Source organism: Staurois parvus, unplaced genomic scaffold, assembly GCF_062004578.1.
Source record: "Staurois parvus isolate SC_StPar_1 unplaced genomic scaffold, SC_StPar_1.0 ptg000114l, whole genome shotgun sequence".
NCBI lineage: Eukaryota > Metazoa > Chordata > Amphibia > Anura > Ranidae > Staurois > Staurois parvus.
Window position 1 is genome coordinate 5,872,889 of NW_028317910.1, and position 19,157 is coordinate 5,892,045.

At 47.9% G+C, this 19,157-nt stretch overlaps 1 protein-coding gene across 2 annotated transcripts in view; it reads right to left on the reverse strand.

The window, feature by feature from the left end:
- RAD52 (RAD52 DNA repair protein) overlaps positions 1-19,157 on the reverse strand; it is a 124,182-nt gene that overhangs the window by 77,195 nt on the left and 27,830 nt on the right. For both annotated transcript variants that reach the window (XR_016311939.1, XM_089671794.1), the window contains exon 6: positions 13,679-13,797. Coding sequence is in view for 1 of the 2 variants with exons in the window: in XM_089671794.1 (XP_089527920.1) it covers positions 13,679-13,797 (119 nt within the window). In the remaining variant the exon portion in view is untranslated. The remainder of the gene's footprint in view (positions 1-13,678; positions 13,798-19,157) is intronic.

Sequence of the window (19,157 nt, forward strand, 5' to 3'; positions counted from 1 at the left end):
CCGCATCATCAGGAGAAGAGGGTGCCAGCTTGGCAGCGAGCAAAACAGTCGGTGGGTTGCCCAGGAGGCAGCAGGGTCGCAGCAGTGTCAGTGGAGGCAAACGGCCACGGAGTACAGCACCAGCTCCACTGCAGCCTACCACCACGGCCAGTAGTGGTGCCGGTGTGCACGGAGGAAGTAGCAGTCAGCCAGTGAGGAGTAGCGGGGGCAAAGTTTCCTACTCGGCGGTGTGGCAATTTTTCGTCAAGCCGCCCGAGGAAGTAAACGTAGCCGTATGTCGACTATGTGGCCAGAAAGTCAAGCGTGGCCAGGGGGCCCATGTCTCCATCGCCACACTCTGCCATGTGCCACTTTCAGGTCTCCTCACACTGCTGGTGGGTTCCATTTTGTCATAGGGTGCTGGCAGATTACGGGCCTCCCATTGCTGCTGCCAGACCCGTAATCTGCCATGGGCCCCCGTACCGCCTCCTCATGCTGCTGCCAGGTCCAGAGTGTCTCATGGGTCCCTGTACGGCCTCCCATTGCTGCTGTCTCCATCGCCACACTCTGCCATGTGCCACTTTCAGGTCTCCTCACACTGCTGGTGGGTTCCATTTTGTCATAGGGTGCTGGCAGATTACGGGCCTCCCATTGCTGCTGCCAGGCCCGTAATCTGCCATGGGCCCCTGTACCGCCTCCTCATGCTGCTGCCAGGTCCAGAGTGTCTCATGGGTCCCTGTACGGCCTCCCATTGCTGCTGTCTCCATCGCCACACTCTGCCATGTGCCACTTTCAGGTCTCCTCACACTGCTGGTGGGTTCCATTTTGTCATAGGGTGCTGGCAGATTACGGGACTCCCATTGCTGCTGCCAGGCCCGTAATCTGCCATGGGCCCCCTGTACCGCCTCCTCATGCTGCTGCCAGGCCCGTAGTGTGTCATGGGTCCCTGTACGGCCTCCCATTGCTGCTGTCTCCATCGCCACACTCTGCCATGTGCCACTTTCAGGTCTCCTCACACTGCTGGTGGGTTCCATTTTGTCATAGGGTGCTGGCAGATTACGGGCCTCCCATTGCTGCTGCCAGGCCCGTAATCTGCCATGGGCCCCTGTACCGCCTCCTCATGCTGTGACGTTGCAACAAGGTGGAATTCAACCCTACATATGTTAACCGCCTTTACGAACAGCGAAAGGCCATCACCGATTTCCTGATGTTACAAGCGGATAAAGGTACTCCCCTGTGTAACTTAGATGTCAGCCATTGGCAGCTCATGCGTGACACCTGCCGCTTGCTCAGGCCCTTTGAGGAGGCCACGCTATTCGTGAGTCGGCAGGACTATGGGATGAACGACGTCATTCCTCTGTTGCACGTCCTGGAACAAATGCTGTTAACAATGGCTGGTCAGGGTGCGGTAGACGTGGAGCACAGATCTCAACGCCACATGACCCCTGTGGGGGCAGGACAGGAAGAAGAGGAGGAGGTAGAGGAGGACATTGGTGCTCAGGAATTATTGAGTGAAATGGGTGGTTTTTCCACTCAGCGGACAGGAGTGGAGGAGCAGGAGCATCTGGTAGAGGAGGAGGAGACAGAGGACCCAGACGCACCGTGGCAGTATGCTGTGGAGATGGAGGCAGGGAGTCCCTCGCATTCCTTGGCACAAATGGCCCATAGCATGCTCGGTTGCTTGCGTAGTGACAGCCGAATAATAACCATCAGACAGAGGGATGACTTTTGGCTGTCCACCTTGTTGGACCCTCGCTACCGTTCAAAAATGGTGGCCTTTTTCACACCTGCTGAGAGGGAGGCCAAAATAACGTACTATAAAAACCACCTATGTAGTCAGTTGGTCTCTGCCTTTCTGCGCCAACGTCCATCCTCAGACACTGTGGGCCCTGTGCGCTCGCGTTCCGTTGCCATGGCAGCAGGAGAGGGGTGGGGTGGTAGGAGCAGTGGCAGCTCCACCAGCAGCGGCTGCCTCAGTCTGCAGTCGATGATGAGTAGCTTTCTTCACCAGCGCAGTGAGGAAACTACTAACCAGCCGCAGCAGCAGCAGCATCAGGTGGACCTGGAGCAGGACCTTAAACAACAGGCTTGGGCCTACTTGGACAGCACCCTGCCAACCGAGGTAGACAATCCCCTTGACTACTGGGCAACGAAACTTGACCTTTGGCCCCAACTAGCTGAATTTGCCCTTGAAAGGCTGTCATGCCCGGCCAGTAGCGTGGCATCGGAGCGCGTGTTTAGTGCGGCAGGAGGTATTGTAACTCCGCGGAGGACACGACTGTCCACCCAAAGTGTGGAGAGACTCACGTTTGTGAAAATGAATCAGGCGTGGATTAGTCTGGATTTCAAACCACCAGTTCCTGACACAACTGACTAAATCCGCCATGAATCATGCCCCAAACATGTTATTATTTTTAACATAGGCCTCTGTATGGCCTTCAATTTAAGGTGCTTACGCTTCGCCACTCTGCCATGGGCCCCTGTACCGCCTCCTCTTGCTGCTGCCAGGTCCAGAGTGTCTCATGGGTCCCTGTACGGCCTCCCATTGCTGCTGTCTCCATCGCCACACTCTGCCATGTGCCACTTTCAGGTCTCCTCACACTGCTGGTGGGTTCCATTTTGTCATAGGGTGCTGGCAGATTACGGGCCTCCCATTGCTGCTGCCAGGTCCGTAATCTGCCATGGGCCCCTGTACCGCCTCCTCATGCTACTGCCAGGTCCAGAGTGTGTCATGGGTCCCTGTACGGCCTCCCATTGCTGCTGTCTCCATCGCCACACTCTGCCATGTGCCACTTTCAGGTCTCCTCACACTGCTGGTGGGTTCCATTTTGTCATAGGGTGCTGGCAGATTACGGGACTCCCATTGCTGCTGCCAGGCCCGTAATCTGCCATGGGCCCCTGTACCGCCTCCTCATGCTGCTGCCAGGTCCAGAGTGTCTCATGGGTCCCTGTACGGCCTCCCATTGCTGCTGTCTCCATCGCCACACTCTGCCATGTGCCACTTTCAGGTCTCCTCACACTGCTGGTGGGTTCCATTTTGTCATAGGGTGCTGGCAGATTACGGGCCTCCCATTGCTGCTGCCAGGCCCGTAATCTGCCATGGGCCCCTGTACCGCCTCCTCATGCTGCTGCCAGGTCCAGAGTGTCTCATGGGTCCCTGTACGGCCTCCCATTGCTGCTGTCTCCATCGCCACACTCTGCCATTTGCCACTTTCAGGTCTCCTCACACTGCTGGTGGGTTCCATTTTGTCATAGGGTGCTGGCAGATTACGGGCCTCCCATTGCTGCTGCCAGGCCCGTAATCTGCCATGGGCCCCTGTACCGCCTCCTCATGCTGCTGCCAGGTCCAGAGTGTCTCATGGGTCCCTGTACGGCCTCCCATTGCTGCTGTCTCCATCGCCACACTCTGCCATGTGCCACTTTCAGGTCTCCTCACACTGCTGGTGGGTTCCATTTTGTCATAGGGTGCTGGCAGATTACGGGCCTCCCATTGCTGCTGCCAGGCCCGTAATCTGCCATGGGCCCCCGTACCGACTCCTCATGCTGCTGCCAGGCCCGTAATCTGTCATGGGCCCCTGTACCGCCTCCTCATGCTGCTGCCAGGTCCAGAGTGTCTCATGGGTCCCTGTACGGCCTCCCATTGCTGCTGTCTCCATCGCCACACTCTGCCATGTGCCACTTTCAGGTCTCCTCACACTGCTGGTGGGTTCCATTTTGTCATAGGGTGCTGGCAGATTACGGGCCTCCCATTGCTGCTGCCAGGCCCGTAATCTGCCATGGGCCCCCGTACCGACTCCTCATGCTGCTGCCAGGCCCGTAATCTGTCATGGGCCCCTGTACCGCCTCCTCATGCTGCTGCCAGGTCCAGAGTGTGTCATGGGTCCCTGTACGGCCTCCCATTGCTGCTGTCTCCATCGCCACACTCTGCCATGTGCCACTTTCAGGTCTCCTCACACTGCTGGTGGGTTCCATTTTGTCATAGGGTGCTGTATGGCCTCCCATTGCTGCTGCCTCCACCGCCACACTGTGGCTCCACACTTTGGTTTTGGCCCCGTGACTGCCCAAATGAGTGAAGTGTGCGGTGATTCTAAGATCGACGGCACTCATCTGCATGTCATACTGACTGACAGTATTATTTCTCTTCCCCAGCAGACTCCAAGGGCATTTAAATTAAAGGTACAGTGTTCTGCACTAATATAAAGGCTCTCTGAAGCCTAGAAACACCCTTTTTAAAGTTAAATTCGCAGCGAATATATTCGCCTCAAATCGAATTTATTCCTCAAATTCGCCGAATCAGCCGAATCGAATTTTTGAATACTTCGCTCATCTCTAGATGAGATGAGGAGGACTTGATGACAAGGTATTAATAAGAGTGACAAAGTAGGCTTGTTTGGCAGCATGGAGGGAGGAATTGTATGTTAAGAAAGTAGATTTATATAGGGTGAATGCTTGGTGAGATTTGGTTTTACGCCACAATCGCTCCAGTGCACGACTATGTTGTTTAAGATTTCTGGTGTCGTCAGTCTGCCAAGGTTGTAATGGTCAGGGCCTGATGCTTTGTGGCGTTATAGGAGCAAGTGAGTCTAGTGTGGATGAAAGCAAAGTGTTGTAGACAGTAGTGGCCAGGTCAGGGCAGGATAGGGGAGAGAATCTGTCATAGAGGCGGTCAGTTGCAGAGTGGAAAGGAGCAGGGTTCAAGTTGTGAAGGTTTCTGCGGGTAATTATTTGCTGCTTGGAATGATAAGTGTTTGAAGATGAGGACACTGTGAAGGTGATGAGATTGTGATCAGAGAGAGGAAAGGGGGAGTTTGTGAGGTTGCAGAGAGTGCAAAGATGGGAGAAAACAATGTCTAATGTATTCCCTTCAGAATGAGTGGAAGACTGTGTCCATTGCGCTAAGGCAAAAGATGAGGTTAGGTTGAAGAGTTGGGATGTAGCTGGGTTGTTGACATTAATGGGGATGTTAAAATCTCCAAGAATGATAGTGGGTAGTTCAGAGGAAAGAAAGTAGGGTAGCCAGGTAGAGAAATCATCAAGAAAGCGGGACACCGGTCCAGGAGGCCGATAGATCATTGCAATCCTCAGAGAAATGGAAGAAAACATTTGAATGCAGTGAGTCTCGAAAGAAGAGGATAGAGAGGGAGGGTTAGGGAGGACTTGAAAGGTGCTCAGTGGGGATAGAAGCAAACCAACCCCACTTCCTTTCCGACCACTGGGTCTGGGTGAGTGGGTCCAGAGAAGGCCTCCATAAGAAAGTGCTGCGGGAGAAAAATAATCTGCTGCTTGAAGCCAGGTTTCTGTAATTGCTAGTAGGTTAAGGAAGCGGGAGACAAAAAGGTCATGGACAGAGGTGAGCTTATTACAGAGAGCGGTTATTCCAGAGTGCACATGAAAAAGGGATGGTGGTTTTTTGGAGCACGGGGATTGATATTAGATTGGGGGGATTGCAGCTATTCCCAGAGGAAAGAGGGTGGCTGGTGTGGGGGTGAGATACTGGAGGACCAGGATTTGGGGAGATATCCCCAGAGGTTAGGAGAAGAAGGGTGAGAAAAGTAACATGGGAGCGGGATGTACACGAGCGCGCATGCCTTCCAGTCCTGGTGTTTGGGTCAGCAGGTGAGTGAAGTATCAGCAGAAGGTGATGAGAGCAGTAGTAGGGAGATGGGGAGATGGTAACAGTGAGTGTGAGAGGTGTAATCTTTGGGGTGGAGCAGAGGGGTAAGGAAATGAGATTTTGGGAACGCAGGATAGTAATATGAAAAGAAGGAGTAGAGACGGCATATTAAAAGGTAGGTGGAGTGGGACTCAGACTTGTAGGAGATGTTTCCCAGGGTGTTTGCTTGCAGCCTATCCAGCCTGCAGTAGAGTTCTTTGCTGTATCTTCCTGCTGCTTGAGTTAAACTGCTGTGTTCAACTGCAGCTTGCCACTCCTGCAAAAACCGCTGTGTTCAACTGCAGCTTGCCACTCCTGCAAAAACCGCACTCACGCAGAAAACTGCACCCCTTCTGTGACTGTGCCCTCCCCCCATGAGCTGATCTAAATTTATAGGGAAATGGTCAAATGAGCAACTCTTCTCCACCCCAATTAGGAACTGATAAGGGTCACATGAATTAGGGGGATGTTTCTCAAACGCAGACCAGACACAGGCCAGAGTAATAAAAGAAGTGCAACAAGAGGTAAGAATCAATCAACACAAACAGACCAAAATATATACACTATTTGTTCAGAGATACCAGAAGTCTATGCGTTGTTGAAGTTAGAGTTTAGAGTGGAGGTGAGAGCAGCAATTTACCCTTGTGATGCATCCTAAAAATGTATTTGCTTTCCCCACTGCATGGCCACACTGTTTGCTCATTTTGCAGTTGTCAAGTACAGCCATATCTTTTTCCTCTGTGGTGCTGGCCAACACTCCACCCCAAATATGGTACTCTATCAAGGGATTCTTCTTGCCTAGGTACATTAGTTTACATTTAAAAACAATGAACTGCAGTGTTTCCACAGTGCTCTAATCTGTGGTTCTCTCTTTTCTCAACCATACTCTGGATTCAAGTATTACAGACAAAAATATGTCAAATGCAACACTGAATACCTTATTTATATCTTAACCCCTTCACGCTAGCCGCACGCAAATGTGCGGCCTCCCGGCATCTGGGCCTAGACGCCGAGCAGCCGCACATTTGCAATAAAATACAAAAATCCCCCTGCGCTCCACAGAACCTAGTGAGTCAGCTGCTATCACCTATTCTCTATACCGCAAGATATGTGAAACCAAATAATATAAGTGGTGAAGCGCCGGGAGGCCAGACATTTGTATGCGGCCGGCGTGAAGAGGTTAAAAATAGGTGTGCTATCAATTATAAAAAAAAATGTCATATATTAAGTATACGTACTGTATGTATACTTAATATGACACATTTTGTTTTTATAATTGATAGCACACCTATTTTTAAGTAATATTTTTCTTGTATTAAGATATTTTTTGTGTGTTACGGTCACATTTCACTTTATGCACTAAGTGTGGGAATATTCTTCTGTTTATATATGAAAGCAGTAAACATGGGGGGAAGCTGTGAAATTTCAGCTTGCAGCTATGAGCCATTGTATTGTGGACCTACTCATCCCCATTCTCCCCTTCCCAAACTAAGGAGAAAGCCTGTTTGTTCACACCGCTCGTTGGTCTCTGGAAATCATAGTAACCAATATGGCCCCACTAGGAAGCTACACCCCATACCTGTGATGTCATTGGCCGAGTCGAGTCTTGCGTCCACAGCTTGGCCATTGGAGAGGGAATGCAGAGGATGGAAAGGAAGCTCTATGCCCTCTGCATTTGGAACCTAGAACTATCCAGATTGCCCCTAAGCTCCAACTCCACTATGTAGCCATCAGGGCGGCTCAGGAGCTCCTATAAAACACTACACGTAAATTTATAGAAAAAAAAAAGTAAAAAATAAAACAAAACCATTCTTCCTCCTGGAGGAGGGGGGGGGGGGTGTTATTAGTCATGGCACAGGTGTCAGCAGAGGGGCTACCCCAAGGCACTAGCCATACCATGGGAGGTCAGGGAGGTCAAATCCTCACCTATGACAGCGGGCTTTACCACATAGGGCCTTCAGGGATTCAACTCCCTATGCTATGAATACAGCTATTTTCATTCAGAGACATGACCAACATTTAACCACATTCCTGCCGCCCTATAGCAGATATGCTGCTACAGGGTGGCAGGGGTGTGCAAAATCATGTATATATATGTGATTTTGCATTTCCGGGTAGGGGGCACACGCGAGGCACGCGCGCCCTACCCGCACCGCCATTCACGGCCTCGGCTGTCAATCACTGGGTCCCGACCGGTGATTACTCGCCGGTGCCCGTTGATTGCTAAGGATCTCCAACAGGGGTGGGGGGGGGGGGGGTAACGGTTTGTAAACAAAACAGTTCTCCTTCCTGTCAGCTCGTGCACACTGCTCAGAATGGCTGTGCACAGTACAGCCATGCAAAGCAGTGTTCTTACAGTGAAGCACACAGACACAGCACACAGTAAATCAGCACACTGTTAACCCTTTATAGCCCCACGTTAAACCCTTCCTACCCAGTGTCATTAGTACAGTGTCAGTGCTTTTTATTAGCACTGATCACTGTATTGGTGTCACTGGAGATGTCAGTGACACCAAATCAGTTCCCCCCAGTGTCAAAATGCCCACCGAAGTCCGTACCTGATTGGAGACTGAAATGACGAGGTCGGCCTCACTTGTGTCACTAGCCCTGACCCCACTGGAACAAAGGGTGTCTAGGGACCAGGGGGACAAGAGTGCCAGCAGATGTTGTTTGCAGCACTTGCAGCTGGAGTCCTTAAAAGACTGATGGACCACCGATTCAGGAACAGTAGCGATATGCAGAGCTGGTATGGTAGATCGCAAGGCGTGCACCAGAGCAAGGCAGGAAGCTGGGATGGGAGACAGGAGCAATGTCTTAGGAATAGCCGGGGTCATCAACGGGCGGACAGCGAGGTACCAAATCATAAGCAAGCCAAAGTCAGGAGCAGAGCCAAGGTCAGGAACAAGTATCAAGCAGGAGAGTAATCAAGAGTCAGGTCAGGAACAAGCCGGGTCAGCAACAAGGGAATCACACAGGAACGAGCAGGAAACGGGGAACAGCCAAAGACCAGTCAGCACTCAGCACAGGCAGAGGCACCCTTTAAATAGTCCGTCTGCGTGTGCACGTACGTGTGTGCAATCGCGCATTTCTGTGCGCATGTCTATTCGCCAGCTGTCTCATGGGAAATTTCCGTTAATTGCCCCCCCCTTAGGGGCAGCCTCCGGATGCCTACTAAAGCTGGTTTTTCAGGATGAAGATGAAGGTAAGCTTGCACTAACCGTGGAGCATGGACATTAGCGGATGGTTCCCAGGAATTATCCTCTGGACCGTAGCCTTTCCATTTGATGAACTGGGTCTGACCACCTCTCTTTCTACAGTCAAGGATGGCTTCTACTTCATATTCCTCATTACCTTCGACAAGCAGTGGAGCAGGAGATTCTGGACCTTGATCCGGAAATAGACTTGGGACTGTTGGTTTTAATAAAGAGACATGGAATACTGGAGGGATCTTCATATTCTTTGGTAACATTAATTCAAAAGCTACAGGATTAATCTTTCTTTTGATTGTAAATGGTCCCAGGTACCTTGGACCAAGCTTCTTTGAAGGGCAGCTCAATTTCACGTTTGTTGTGGATAGCCAAACCTTATCTCCTGGTTTCAGATTCAGATTCCCCCTTCTTTTTCTGTCAAATAATCTCTTGTTATTTGCTTGAGCCTCTAAAATAGTTTCTCGTAACATTTGACCATTCCTATTGAGGAAATCCAGCCTTTCTTGTACCGCCGGGACAGCGGGTTCCCCCGGCATATCAGAGAGGAAGGAAGGATGGTATCCATAGTTGACATGAAAGGGGGACTGTTTGGTAGCAGAGTGGATGGAATTGTTATATGCAAATTCTGCCAATGGAAGGAGAGACACCCAATAATCCTGTGAGTAAGAAGAGAAACATCATAAATATTGTTCAAGGGTCTGGCTTGTCCTCTCAGTTTTCCCATTCGTTTGTGGATGATACTCAGAAGAAAAGCAAAGTTTGATCTCTAGTGCCTCACACAGAGCTTCCTAGAACTTAGAAGTGAACTGCACTCCCCGATCGGATAGGATATTGCTGGGAATACCATGTAGCCTCACAATCTCTTTAATGAAAGCAGAAGCAGTCTCAGCAGCAAAAGGAGTCCCTCTCAGGGGTATGAAATGGGCCATTTCTGACAGACGATCAACCACGACAAAGATGGTGGTGAACCCTTTCGGATGGGGGAAGCTCTACAATAAAATCCAGAGAAATCATACTCCATGGTTTTTCAGGTACTGGAAGGGATTCCAATAGGCCCCAGGTTTTGGCTCTATCAGACTTGTTTTGGAGGCATATCGAGGAAGATCTAACATAATTTTTACAATCTTTCATTAAGTTTGGCCACCAGAAGGTACAGGAGACCAAATTTGAGGTCTTGTGGATCCCGAAGTGACCCGCTAAAGGATGATCAAGGCATCTTTTAAGAATGAGAGTCCTGAGTTGTTCCGGTATATAAATCTGTTCTTTATGCAGATACAGAGGCCGTCCCTTAGCTGAAGATGCATTTCCAAGGGGGGTGGATGATCATCAACCGCTTCCTTTATATGTGATACAAGGTCTGCTTGCAGGAGTAAAAAGTGTTTAGCTGGCAGGATCGTGTCAGGTTCAGATGATACTATTGGGTCATGAAACATGCGTGAGAGCGCACTGGTTTGCCGTTCTTTGATCCTGGACATTATGTCAAGTGAAACACAAAGCAAGAGAACAAAAGTGCCCATCTTGCCTGCCGTGGCCTTAGGCGTTTTGCAGTTCTCAAGTATTCCAGATTTTTGTGATCCGTAAAAATGAGGATAGGGTGTGAAGTTCCCTCCAGCAAAGCATTGTACCGCTTCGTGCCTCCTGGGACGGGCCACTCTAATACAGAGGTCACTTTTTGAGGATCCATAGCAATGCCATCGGGAGTAATCACAAGTCTGAGTAACTGAATGGTCTGTATCTCAAATTCGCACTTTTCAGCTTTGGCATAGAGGCGATGATGGCATAACCTACCCAGTATCTTCTTCACATGGTCCCAGTGTTGTTCTATTGAACTTAAGACTAGGATGTCATCCAAATAGACAATGATAAATAAATCAAGATAGTCCCAGAATATATCATTAATGAAATGTTGGAATGTTGATGTGGCATTACAAAGGCCAAATGGCATAACCAGGTATTCAAAGTGCCCAAAGAGTGTTCGAAAGGCCGTCTTCCATTTATCCCCTTCACGAATTCTGACTAAATTGTATGCACCTCTCAGATCTAGTTTTGAAAAGACACATGCCCCTCGTAGCCTTTGGAACAATTCAGGAATCAGAGGAAGAGGATAGCAGTTCTTGACTGTTATTTTATTTAGATCACAATAGTCCACACATGGTCTAAGAGTATGATCTTTCTTTTCGACAAAGAAGATGCCAGCTCCCGCTGGTGATGTAGGAGGGAAGAATAAACCCCTTTTCCAGGCTTTCATCTATGTAATTCTGGAGGACCTCTAGTTCCAATTCGGAGAGAGAGGGTAAATTCACCCAAAAGGGATCTTGGCACCAGGCAGGAGTTCAATAGGACAATCGTAGGGTCCGTGCGGGGAAAGAGTATTGGCACTCTTTTTGTTGAATACATCCAAGTATTCATGGTAGGCGGTAGGGACAAGTTTCATCATCTTTGAATCAGGATGGATACTAAGAAGAGGAGTCACTGAACATGGTTCCTTTGGAATGTAATGAGTCTGACAGTATTCGAAAGAAAGGAGGATTTCCCCAGAGAGCCATTTGATGGATGGGTTGTGCTCCCTTAGCCAGGGCATGCCGAGAATGACCGGAAACATTGGTGAGGTTCTGACATCCAGACATAGAAGTTCCTGATGTCCTGAGGATGAGTGGCAGAAGATTGGCATAGTCTCTTGCGTCACTGGGCGAGAACTGATACCAGAGCCATCAGCCAGATGGACCGAAAATCTTTGTTTCTTGGTACAGAGAGGGATATTGTATTTATTAGCAAAGGTAGAATCCATGAAACAGCTACAGGCACCAGAGTCTATAATTGCTAGTACAGTAATAGTTCTTTCAGCAAGTTGCGAGTGAAGAAAGAAGGAGAGGTGCGTTTGACTCGTTTCTTGTGGGTGCATCATATGGAACCAGATAGGAGAGGGCTTAGGAGGTCTCACTGGACATGTCAGTACATGGTGACCCGCATCACCACAGTAGAGGAAGAGGTTGGAGTTTTGTCATTGAAGACGTTCAGCACAGGATAAAGGTGGTCTCCAAAAGCTCCTACGAGGAGAATTACAATGCCCCCTTTTGCTGGAGAGTATGTCTGATGCGACAGCAATGGGTGAGGGGACAGGAGTCTCTATTTCAGAGCAGATCAAGAGACCCCTGCTAGTTCTTTCACCCTGCCTTTCCCAGAGCCGTCGGTCGATTTGAATGGCTAGGTTTATCAGGTCCTCTAGCATGGTTGGTACCCCTACTCCGGCAAGTTCATCTTTCAAGGTGTTGGAGAGACCGAGGCGAAACTGATGGCGGAGAGCAGACTCGTTCCATTGAGTGTCAGAACTCCATAAACAGAACTCAGTCACATAGTCCTCTATAGGCCTTTGGCCTTGCTGTAGCTTGCTGAGCATAAATTCTGCAGTCTGATGACGGAAAGGATCAGCGTAAAGTTGTGACATGGCTGAGAAAAAAGAGCCCGTAGAATTTAGAACCGGATCATGTTGCTCACGAAGGTGGTGTGCCCAGGATTGGGGTTTATTCTGAAGGAGTGAAATAATGAATCCCACTTTGGTGCTTTGTGATGGAAAAGTTCTTGGTAGCAGAGAAAAATATAGCTCACAGGAACTACAAAAGGGTCGAAACTTCCTGCGGTCTCCCGTAAAATATTCAGGTATTGGCACCCGGGGTTCAGGTAGAGGAAAAGTTCCATAAATTATGCTGAGCTCTGTCTCTGAGTATTTATATCTGAGACTGCAGAGGGACCCATGGTTGCTGAAACATCTGGCTTGGCTGGTAGTTGGTTCTCCATGTGATCAAGGTAGACAGGCGTGCACCAGAGCAAGGGAGGAAGCTGGGATGGGAGACAGGAGCAATGTCATAGGAATAGCTGGGGTCAACGGGTGGACAGCGAGGTACCAAACCATAAGCAAGCCAAAAGTCAGGAGCAGAGCCGAAGTCAGGAACAAGAATCAAGCAGGAAAGCAATCAAGAGTCAGGTCATGAACAAGCCGGGTCAGCCACAAGGGAATCACACAGGAACAAGCAGGAAACGGGGAACAGCTGAAGACCAGTCAGCACTCAGCACAGGCAGAGGCACCCTTTAAATAGTCCGTCTGGCGCCAATCTTCACTGCGTGTGCACGTTCGCGCATTTCTGTGCGCATGCCCACGTGTATTCGCCAGCCGTCTCACGGTAATTCCCTTACAGGTGGTAACTCCTCTGGAGGGCAAGTAGTTAACACACAAGAAAATAAACATGAAACTTTGCCTAACGGGGAAGGGATATGCCTTGGAGAGGACTTCCTGTCTTGTTTTTTTGCCATAGTCCAATCACCTGAAGGTGGCAGCATAACTCTATCGCAATGGATTGGAAGATGTTCTGTGTCCCCTGACATACTATAAAGAAATTAGCTCAATAAAAGCTTTAAGGTCTATGGAATGAATACAAACTGTTTCTCTTTTTTAGCAATAAATTCCTGACGGGTTTTAACACTGTCTAATAATCTCCAAATGCAAAAAAAAAAAAGTATGTGATCTGCCATTTCTAATTGTATTCTAAAAAGTCTGGTCCCAGGCTTCACTAGTTTCCAATTCGTGGCCTTGAATATGCCTGCGGGTAGCGAAGTCATAATTCCTGATATATGCCCTTGGTAAGTGTGGCAGCAAACAAATAACATATTTCAGAAAGAAAGCAGATCATGCACACCCTTCACATCATGTTTTATTTAAAATATCTGCATATCATATTTACTGATGTATTTAAGCAAGCCAAATATGCCTCAGATAGTACAAAAGAATAGCTGGAAAAATCAGAAGTGTGACTGAAGCACCCAGCTCAGGTGTCTCTCTTACTTGAGTGCTCTCTTTAATCCATCAGTAACCGCCTCCTTGCGAGCCTTTTCCAAGGATAGTGCCTTAGATTTCAGTCCCTCACTAACACCGTAGCCAACATCTTCATGGTAGGAGCCATCCTGGTTGGAGTATAGAGGAGAAAAATTTTAATATTTTGGTGAGACCAGATAGCATATGTACTAAACCCAAAGCAATCCAACACTATGGTTTCTTCATTTACTGCACAAGAGATAAAGGGGGGTGGAGATACGACTGACTGTGGTTACATTGGACAGGTTTGTATGTTTCCTAAACTGAATACAATACTACTATGGATTGTGAAAACACAGAGACTTCATGTACCAGCTCATGAATCCTTTTCAATGTAGGGTAAAGTTTTGTAATTTTTCAGTGGAATTAATCCTGATGAAACTTACATCACCCAAAATAAAATATTTAAAAGTGATTTTGTCTTTTGCCCACAGTAAATATGCTGTACTTTTCTCCCTTGTGCCTCCATTTCACAAAAAGGAAACATTTTAAATGTACAAATATATTATTTATTAACAATACAGTTTGTAGAAACTTTGCAAGAATTTTGTACGTTTTGCTCTCTTTGCGTGTGCTAATAATGAATATAGTATACTTTTAGCAAAAATATCATTTTGATAAACTACCTACGCAACTACCGTAGGACCTAAAAACCAGTAGCTTCTTTTATTCTATCGGTCCTATGTTTAACCCCTTCACGCCAAGCGTACGCAAATATGCAGCCTGCATATTTGCGTACGCTTTGTAAACAAACATGTGCTGATGCTGTATTTGTGATAGCTAATAATGGTTTTGGTGTACTTTTAGCAAAAATATTATTTTATTTTATTACTACTGTGACCTAAAAAATCAGCAACACCTACTTTTTATTCTACCGATCCTTTGCTTTCAGAAAATGTATGGTTTGGGAATCTTTTTTGAAAGCTGTAAAGGAAAAATAAGCAAATTTAAAAAAAAGGAAAAATGGAAAATATAGTCTGGCCACCTGAGTTTAAAAATATAGTGCAAGGCCTGGCAGCCAAAGAGTTCAAAAGAAATAAAAAAAGCACTTAGTGTGTGGATGCACTATGGGTGAATGTCTATCAGATTTTTTCTATTGTCTAGTTCTTGTTGCAATTTAGTTTCACCTGCAAACCTGGTGACTGCACAATTGAGGAGAGCAACCCAAAGCAACAGCAAACTTAAGCTGGCCATACTTGGGTCCAGCCGAATTTTGATCCATGTATGGGCACCCTGATTGTACACAAGTCGATATATTAACCGCTTGCCGCCCTGGGTTCCGCGCTCCCGACACTTTCGCCGGTAGGGGGCGCGCGCGCGCGCTCCTGCCGACCCGCAGGTGATCCGATTCGATCCAGGAGGGATCAATCATTAGATTTCAGCCAGTGATTTCTGGCTGAAATCGGATGATCGGTCCCTGTCCTATCCTGTCCTGTGTTGATATTTACACAGGGCAGGATATGATGTCATTCTTCTCTGCCTGGACACATTCCGTTCCAGACAGAGAAGAAGAGACATTTAAACGTGAGTAAAACAGCACACTGACAGTTAGAACACAGTCTAGGACACATTTAACCCCCTGATTGCCCCCCCCAGTTAACCCTTCACTGCCCTGTCACCAGTGTCACTGATCAGTGAAGCGATTTTTATTGATCACTGTATCAGTGTCCATGGCGACTTCCAATAGTGCTAGCGCCCCTCCCAGATAGCGCCAGTTTGCCCGTCAGTACACCAATAAAGCCATTTAACCCCTTAATTCCCCCCCCCCCCCTCCCCGAGTTGACCCCTTCACTGCCCTGTCACCAGTGTCACTGATCAGTGAACCAATTTTTACTGATCACTGTATCAGTGTCGCTGGCGACTTCCGTTAGTGTTAGCGCCCCTCCCAGATAGCGCCAGATTGCCCGCTAATACACCAGTAGTCCCGTCTAACCCCTTGATCGCCCCCCCCCCCCCCCGAGTTGACCCCTTCACTGCCCTGTCACCAGTGTCACTGATCAGTGAACCAATTTTTACTGATCACTGTATCAGTGTCGCTGGCGACTTCCAATAGTGTTAGCGCCCCTCCCAGATAGCGCCAGTTTACCCGCCAGTACATCAGTAATCCCATTTAACCCCTTGATCCCCCCCCCCCCCAGTTAACCCCTTCACTGCCCTGTCACCAGTGTCATTGATTACAGTGAACAGATTTTTACTGATCACTGTATTAGTGTCACTGGTGACTTCCGATAGTTTTAGCGCCCCTCCCAGATAGCACCAGTTTGCCCGCTAGTACACAAATAATCACATTTGACCCCTTGATTGCCAGGAACACGCTTACTTGCACGCTAAACCTTCATTGCTAGTATAGTGTCTGATTGGATCAATATCTTTGATCAGATCAGCGCTATACCAGCATTCACATTACTTTAGTATCCCCAAAAACGCAATGTTAGCGGGATGAGCCCCAACACCTGCCAGCACCTGCGTTTAGCCCCTACGCCCCCCCTGCTCCCCCAGCAAGTGCAGTGTCAGTAGATAACTCTCACTTGATACATATTACACACAAAACCGCAGTGTTCACAGAATCAGGCCTGATATCTGTTAGCACTTGTCGGTAAATTTTGTGTAGCGGTTCAAGAAGTCCCTGACAGCCAGGCGTTCTTTTTCCCGTGAGTCGCACTAGGTACCTGTAAATTTAGTGGCCAAAATGTCTAAGCAAAGGTACACTAGTGAAGAGGCCTATAGGATTCTGAGCATGTCAAGTAGGAGCGAAGGGGAAGACTCACTGGCAGAACCAGGCTCAGAATACGAACCTATAGACAGCAGCGGCACCCTGACAGCTAGCTCAGACGACGAGGAAGTGGTCCCTGCTAAGGTCAGGCGTACCCGATCCCATTCACAGGTTGCTGAGGTGGTACAAATGCATGATGACTCTCATATGCAGCAGAGTGCCAGTACTAGTGCCGCAGTATCTTTTGGTGAACTGGCGAGCACCAGCGGCCTAGTACGTCCTGGTCGTAGGCATACCAGCACTGCAGTAACACTTGGTGACGTGGCGAGTCCCATAAGTGCAGTACAAGCTGGTGCGGTGGCGAGCACAAGTAGTGTCCCGCGGCCACCAAGAATTCGCAGACAGGCCCGTAGAGCCCCTAGTGTCCTTCCGGATGTGCTTGCAAATCCTGATTGGCAGCCCACAAATTCTGCAGCACCCGTACTTCCCCCATTCACTGCCCAACCCGGAATTCAGGTGGAAACAGCAAATTTAAATACTCCCCTTAATTTTTTTGAGCTGTTTTTCACAGAAGATCTTTATGCATCGATTGTGGATCAAAGCAATTTATATGCACGACAATTTATCGCCGCCAACCCAAATTCAAACCTTGCCAGACCATTCGCATGGAAACCCATTACGGTTTCCGAATTTAAAGTTTTTTTGGGCCTAACCCTCAACATGGGCATTAATGATAAAAATCAATTGCGGTTGTATTGGTCCACCGACCCTCTTGTTCACATGTCCGTGTTCTCTTCTGCCATGGCCAGGCATAGATATGAGACGATAAGGCGTTTTATGCACTTCTACGACAACTCACTCAGTCGTCCTCGGGGTGACCCTGAATTTGACCGGCTCCACAAAATTCGGCCCCTCGTAAATCACTTTAACCAAAAATTTGCAGATGTGTATACTCCCCAGAAAAACATCTGCATCGATGAGTCCCTCATTCAATATTCTGGCCGCCTTGTAATCAAACAATATCTCCCCAGCAAGCGTGCCAGATATGGGATCAAGATGTATAAGACCTGTGAGAGGGCAACAGGCTATACATGTAAGTTTCGGATTTATGAGGGAAAAGATAGTTACTTGGAGCCCCCCGGATGCCCAGACTACATGGGGAGCAGTGGCAAGATAGTTTGGGACTTGGCGTCATCCTATTTCCATATGGGGTACCACTTATACGTGGACAATTTTTATTCAAGCGTGCCACTATTTAGACATTTGTTCAATTTGGGAGTTTGCACATGTGGCACTGTGCGATCTAATCGCCGAGGCTTCCCCCAACGGCTTGTAAATACCCGTCTTAAAAAGGGGGAAAAAGCCTGCTTGAGAAATGAAGAATTGCTCGCAGTGAAGTGGAAGGACAAACGGGATGTTTACCTCCTGTCTTCCATTCACGCAGATACGACCATCCAAATTACCACGGCAGCTGGTGTTGTTGAGAAGCCCCTCTGTGTCCATGATTATAACCTTAACATGGGAGGGGTGGACTTCAATGACCAGATGATGCAGCCGTATTTAGTTTCCCGAAAATCCAAACGCTGGTACATAAAAGTGTCAGTTTATTTATTTCAATTGGCTGTATATAACGCTTTTGTTCTCTATAAAGCAACTGGACATAGTGGATCATACCTAAATTTCCAGTTAGAGAACATCAGGGCCCTTTTGTATCCAGAAGGTGCTGCGCCCCAAATCCCTCTCCCAGATGCAGTTAGCCGTCTGCATGAGAGACATTTTCCCGATACCATTCCTGGTACCCCAACCCAAAGAAGACCCCAAAAAAGATGTCGCGTCTGCAGCAAACGTGGAATTAGGCGTGACAGCCGCTATTGTTGTCCCTCCTGTCCTGGCCAACCTGGCCTCTGCATCAAGACCTGCTTCCGCCTCTACCATACACTAGTGAACTATTAGTATAGGGTACAGCACGGCACAGATCAGGGCACATTTACACAGGGTCTCAAAAGATGTTAGGTAGTCAGGAAACTGGCTATCGCATTTGGAGAGACCCTACCAGCTGTTTAAATGTTTGAAGTTTGGAAAAAAAAAGTTAAAAAAAATAAAAAAGATAAATAAAAGTACAAATACCCCCCAAAAAAATAAAAAAATGTAAAAACCAAAAATAGTTATAGTTTTTTTTGTTGTTGTCATTTTTGTGATTGTTTGACTTTCACTGGTTTATTGTTGTTTTATTGTTAACCATTTCGGTTTGCAGGAATGCTTTCAGCTGCAGCGCTAACCTGTTTATTCTGACAGCAACAGGAACTTGCTCTCAGAATAGACATAAGTCAGCGTGGGCAGCGCTGTTGGATGAGATTTTTCATCCGCAGTTATAAAAAACAGAATATATGCCAAAGCATGGGGGCCTGGGGTGGCCAGTGGGTGGATGGCCCCTATGCTTCGGCATATATATTTTATATTTGTTGGCACATTTCATGTGTGCCCACCATTAGAAGTGGGTGGATTGAGGGAGGTTTCTGATGGTGGGCATACCACCACACACTTTTCCTTATAAAGTTGTTTTATTGAGTTTGTTTTATTGTCAACCATTGTTGATTTTTTTGCAGGAACGTCAAACTGCAGCACTGACCTGTTTATTCTGACAGCAACAGGGTCTTGCTTTCAGAATAGACATAAGTAGGTGTGTGCAGTGCTGCCGGATGAGATTTTTCATCCGCAGTTAAAAAAAAAGAGAAT